Below are 6,000 nucleotides of genomic sequence, written 5' to 3'. Positions count from 1 at the left end.
CTGGCCCAGTGTAAGCGCTCTCCCTCTCCTTCTCTCCTAAAAGACCATGGAGAAAACTTTCTCAGCTAAGTGCAGATGTCATTTATTTACCCTGACAGCAGAAGCACTCCCCTGGAGAGACACGGTGAGGGGCAAGGTTGGATGAGTGTCAGGACAGGAACCTTTGGCCCGATGTCCTGGGAATTAAGATCAGACGCTGTCCCAGCATTTCCTCAGGTGCATGGCAGAGGTGTGTCCGCACCCCACTCCTCCCCTGTCCCTTCCTAGCCCGGGGGCTCAGCCTCACTCACCAGGATGTGGGATAGGGGCACTCCTTGTGACAGAGTTGCTGTGAGTAGGACCCTGAAGAAAACCTATACTTCCTTCATAGGATACATCATTCACAGCTGTAAGTTCGAGTTGCTTCCCTTGCAGGAGGAAAAGGATTGAGGAGCTGGAGCTCCATTACCACTACTGGGCTAAGTGAAGCAGGAGTGAAAAGTCAAAGTCAATTTAGAATTTCCAACCATCAAAACCATACAGCAAAGTTACAGGGCATCCAGCAGGAAACCTCACCCAATCGCATTTTCTATCGCCTAAACATTAATTCCCATGAACCTAAAAGACTCTTCCATTGAAACACTCGTTTTGCTATGTGACCAATTATGCCAACTGGTGAAAACAAAAGAAAATGAACATATTTAAAAGCCATCTTTATTTATAAGACTAGACAAATATTGAATTGTAAGAATTTCTTTCAGGACCACAAACAGAAACATAATTCAGAGAGAAATATTTTGACAGTAAAAGGAATTAATGGGAGAAGGGAGCTTAAAACACACGGGTCACCCTGCCATGTCTGAGAGGAAGTTTCAACCACTATTAACTCAAGGTTGGGTGTTGTTCTGAAGAACAAAATGGTTCTAAGATGGCAGTAAGGGAATCACTTGAATCTGTGTAGATGGAAGCCACCATAGAACAAAGGCCAAAGATCTCTCTCAGCAATTTTTTCCTTAATTCTCTCACGTGGGCAAGACTGAGACGAATGAAAGCCTTTGCAAGTCTCTTTCAGAAAGCAGGGAGAAATGCACGCAACCTTGCTGTGCAAATACAGACTTGGCTTGCTGAGATAACACAGGTTCTTGTGGAAGTCTTTTTGCCCTCAAATTAAAAATAGGCAGGGATAGAAGAAGTAGTTATTGACTTTCCAAAGTCTCCCTTTCCTACTGGTTATAAAAATGTTGCAGTACCCTAGACCAGACTGAAAACCCTAGTGAGAATTTTGAGATGCTGCAAGCCCAGGGGTACAACTCTACCTCGCCAGTTCGAGTAAGAGGCACAGGGCCCCCGCAGAGCGCAGACGTCAATTCTACCAGGAGAGCTCGCTTGCAGCACTGGGCCCAGAGTCACTGGAGGAAGGTAGTGTGGTGGTGACACTTTGTTCTTAATATTCAATTCTGCTCCAGTAGAACATGGTACCCAGGAGAACCCAAAACTAGAATACAAAGGAAAAAAAAAAGGAATTGTTTTAGAAATGACTCATACTTGGGGGGGTGGGGAAGGATGTTAGGTTCACTCAGGCCTAGATGATCCTGAATTTTTAAGAGTAATCTTGCTTTAAGAAACCTCAAGGGGCAGAGATTACTATCCTGCTGCTCGGAGATAGCTTCCCCACTTCCCTGCACCAAGGCACCCTAGACTTCCTGTCTGCTGGGGCTGCTCCCCTCATGTCTGTGCTGAACTAGCCCCTGGGGCAAATTCTTTCTTCTTCCCATCAGGGCCAATGAACTTCCGGTGGATTCCTATTTCTTGTATGTACTATTTGAAGGTACAATTTGCTTGCTTTCTAGTACTGAACCTCTTCTCCCAAGAACCCCCTATTTTCCCCAAAATGCTTGTGACCTGGAATGGCTGTCCCTGAAGAATGCCACAGAACTGAAGGTTTCTGCCTCAGGTGAGGAAGGTTAGAATATCTGGATTCTGTTGCAGCTCTGACACTCCCTCCCTGCCTCTGAAAAGTAATGATAATATTCTTCACCTGCCCCAGAGTTAGATGATGGAATGAGGAAGAAATACTATTACCACGAATGCTTGATGTTTATTGACAACTTATTGTACATCAGGCATTGTTCTGAAGGCTATACATACAACTCCCCTGAATGCTTTCAGAATCCTACAAAGAGACCAAGGCACAGAGAGGGTAAGGAGACTGGCTCTCTACCTAGCTACTGTTGGGGGGATTTAGTGCTGAAAGTATTGGACATGATGCCTTGTCCACAGAGGTCTTCAATACATTTAGTTCCTTTTGCTTCCCTCTTTTGAATTTCAGGGGGGCTTACTAGATTCAGAGTGCACTTGATGCTTGTGGAAATGTCAAGAGTTTCAGCTGGTGTGGAGTGCTAAGATCCTTTAGAACCTTTAAGTAGTATCCCACAGTTCCTGCTAGCATGGCAGGAAGAGAAACTTCATAGAAGTTGTTACCATTCAAGTCATAGAAACATGTTACCATTTTCCATTCACTCAACAAACTATCAAGCACCTGCTCGTGTTCAGCTAGGCCCTCGGGATACAGAGGGCAGCTGGATCCCCGGTTTTTAGCAGACAAATACGTCGTATAATCGGAGTGATGGAGACATGGCCGCATGTGTGCAGGGTGGGGCGCCGTGGAACTTCCTGAGGGTGGGTGAGGGACCACAGAAGACCTCTCAAAGGAGCTCACTTTTCCTTCCTGCCTCGCTCAGCTTTTCACACCAAACCCAGCATTTCCTAAACCGTGGTGCACAAACACACCCAAGGGACCCTCATGGGTGCTCCTGATGTCAAGGCCATTTGCATAATAATGTTAAGATTTATTTGTCCTTTTCACTGTTTTCCACATTTGCACTGACGGTGCAAAAGTAGGGGCAGGTAAAACTGCTGGCGTCTTAGGATTCGAAGTAGAGGCACTAAACTGTGTCAGTGGTCAGTGTATTCTTCACAGCTGTGTACTTGCAGTTAAAAAAAAAGGGGGAGTTTAAGTGATTTAGAAGTTTAGAATTTTGAGATTGTTTTTGATGAAGCAGTAAGAAATACTAATTTTATTAAATGTTTACCTTTGAATATTCATCTCTCTTTTTTTTTTTGAAAGATTTATTTATTGGGGTGCCTGGGTGGCTCAGTCAGTAAAGCGTCTACCTTTGGCTCAGGTCATGATCCTGGAGTCCTGAGATCAAGCCCCATGTCAGGCTCCCTGTTCAGAAGGGAGCCCGCTTCTCCCTCTGCACCTCTCCCACCTTGTTCTCTTTTGTTCTTCTCTCAAATAAATAAATAAAATCTTCTTCTAATTTATTTGAGAGATAGTGCATGTGTGCTCCTGCACTGCAGTAGAGAGAGGAGAGTGGAAAAAGACAGGGGGAGCCCACCATGGGGGGCTCGATCTCAAGACTCTGAGATCACATGACCAGAGTGGAAATTAAGAGTTGGGCACTTAATGAACTAAGCCACCCAGGCGCCCCTGAATATATATCTTTTTAATATTCTTGCAATGGAAAGTATGCATAAAGCAGTTTTGTTGCATACTGAAATCTAATGGTTGTCTTAAGGAAAAGCACTTGTGTGATTGCTTGACTGTATACTGAGATAGCCTTTTAAAAAAAAAATTTTTATTTATTTATTTATTAGAGAGAGAGCACCAAGCTGGGAAGTGGGGGGAGAGGAGGGGCAGAGGGAGAGGGAGAAGCAGACACCCTGCTGAGTAGGGAGTCCATTGACATGGGGCTCCATACCAGGATCTTGGGATCATGACCTGGGCTGAAGGCAGACGCTTAATGAGTGAGCCACCCAGAGGCCCCTGAACTAGCCATTTTTTCATGAAATGTGATTTTTACTTGAAAAAATGACTAATAGACAAGCTACAGTTATTCAGATTGAATGTTTGACAGACATTTTCTCAAAAATTTACGCAGTGAGTCTGTCTCTTTGAGGAAAACAACTGACAGTATTTCTTGCCAGTGATAAATTTGGGTGCTCAAGCAAAAATTAGGCAACTTGTTTCTGTCATGATGGGTTGATAGCATTCTCGTGATAAAGGTCCTTTCCAATGTGGCAACAGATTTCCTGGTATCTCATAAAGAATTCAGCCAATATTTGGAAGATCAGCATAACGCAGTGAACCAGTATTTTCCCAAATGACCAATGCATGATGTTATGGAATCATGAATGGGTGAATGATTTATGTAAATTGTAAGACAAACTGATGTAAATGTATTTTAATAAAATAGACTCTGAAAAGTTTGTTGACATAGTTTTAGATTCCACATCACAACTAACACTTAAGAACCTGCTGTTTGTTGGGATGCCTGGGTGGCTCAGTGGGTTAAAGCAGCTGCCTTCAGCTCAGGTCATGATCCCAGCGTCCTGGGATTGAGTCCCACATCGGGCTCCTTGCTTGGCAGGGAGACTGCTTCTCCCTCTGCCTCTACCTGCCACTCTGTCTGTCTGTGCTCACTCTCCCTCCTCCCTCTCTGACAAATAAATAAATAAAATCTTAAAAAAAAAAAAAAAGAACCTGCTAGTTGTCAAGTTTTGTGTAGTACAAAAGAGGATTATTCACAATTACTTTTAGATAAGGTTATCAAAGCATTCCTTTTTTTTTTTTTCAGCTACCTATCAGCGTGAGGGTGGATTTTCTTCAAATCCTTCAGCCTAAGCAACTCACTATAACAGATTAAGTGAAGAAGCAAATAAAAGGACCCAGCTGTCTTCTGTTAAAACCAGACACTGAAGGTACTTTTTAGAAATGTAAAACAGTGCTACTTTTCTGTTTTTTGTTTTGGAAAATAGTCACTTTTCCCATAAAAATACATTGTTAATGTTAACATGTAATTATTTTATTATTATTATTTTAAATGAATTAATAAGTTTTTAAAAAAAATTCTGGGTTAATTTCCATTAGGATAAATATAAATAGATATAGCCCCCATAAATAAAAGCTTATTAGAGTCCTCAGTAATTTTTGAGAGTGTAAAGGGGTTCTGAAATCAAAAGTTTAGACCTGCTTCCCAAATGTAACAGTTCTTAATCCTGACAGCAAAGTAGACTTATATGGAAAGAAAAGATTTTTTAAATGCTTGGGTCCTGCCCCTGGATCCAATGAATCAGAATCTCAGAGATTGGGGCCCAGGTATATTCTTTTCTAGAAGCTTCCCCAGGAAGTGGTATTTCGGTATAATAAATTAATGAATTAATGAGATCCAGAGAGCTGGAGGCAATCAAGTGCTCCCCCATTAGCTAGTAGATCTGGCAGGTAGGGCATATCCCTTCCCCTGGAGGCGATATAAACGCCCCACCTGCCCACGGAGTCCACAGTCCTTGGCCTGGTGACTGCAGCTTCCTGCCTCGCCCTCAGGTCTGAGGTTTTGTTCCCAGACTGTCTAGCATGGTTGGGTTAACCAGGGCCTTCTCAAGTTCTCTCCTTATCAAGTGCAGGGAAATACTCACTGTCCAGCAGAGAATGGCAAATCCAAACCAGGCAACCCCCCAGGCGTGTCGGTTCATGGGTCCAGAGATGAGTTCATAGCACCCCTGGAGGAGCACGTGGTTCCACGTGGGTGAGAGAAGAATCAGAGAAGAAGATGTAAGGGATGGGTGGGAAGGAAGATTTCTACGTGGATCAAGACTATCCCAAAGTCTAGTTTAACATACCCAGGCTATTTCCACGTCCCCATGGACAGCGGGTATCATCAGGGCTTTGCTGAGGGAACAGAAATAGTCCGTTCAACAACCACTCTAGATCACATTATTTTGTGTCTTTATCACTCAGTCTAACATAGGTGCTGCTATTTTAGGCTAATGTTTTTTCATATTGAATACGTGGGCAATGTGTTCTCTTTTTTAAAAAATTGTAGCATAAAGTACAATATAAAGTATTCGTAATAAAATTTGAGTACATATTCTCTCCCTACAGAATTTTTCGGTGATTTTTATTTTTTTGAGGGCAGAGGTACCTTTGGTTTGTTTGTTCTTAAATGAAAGTGCTTCTGA

General features: G+C 42.9%; 1 protein-coding gene across 1 annotated transcript in view; it reads right to left on the bottom strand.

Annotated features, from left to right (window-relative positions):
- Window positions 1-677: 677 nt before the first annotated feature.
- The window catches only part of UPK1B (uroplakin 1B), a 28,128-nt gene continuing 22,805 nt past the window's right edge, over window positions 678-6,000 (bottom strand). Inside the window, exons 7-8 of the mRNA XM_004761383.3 lie at window positions 5,458-5,541; window positions 678-1,474 (exon numbers count right to left, since the gene is read on the bottom strand). Of these exons, the coding sequence (XP_004761440.1) occupies window positions 1,424-1,474; window positions 5,458-5,541 (135 nt within the window). The 3' untranslated portion in view covers window positions 678-1,423. The remainder of the gene's footprint in view (window positions 1,475-5,457; window positions 5,542-6,000) is intronic.

Source organism: Mustela putorius, unplaced genomic scaffold (genome assembly GCF_011764305.1).
Source record: "Mustela putorius furo isolate JIRA1106 unplaced genomic scaffold, ASM1176430v1.1 tig00003834_pilon_pilon_pilon, whole genome shotgun sequence".
Lineage (NCBI taxonomy): Eukaryota > Metazoa > Chordata > Mammalia > Carnivora > Mustelidae > Mustela > Mustela putorius.
Note: the sequence above shows the minus strand (reverse complement) of the source record. Positions and strands in the feature narration are given on the sequence as shown.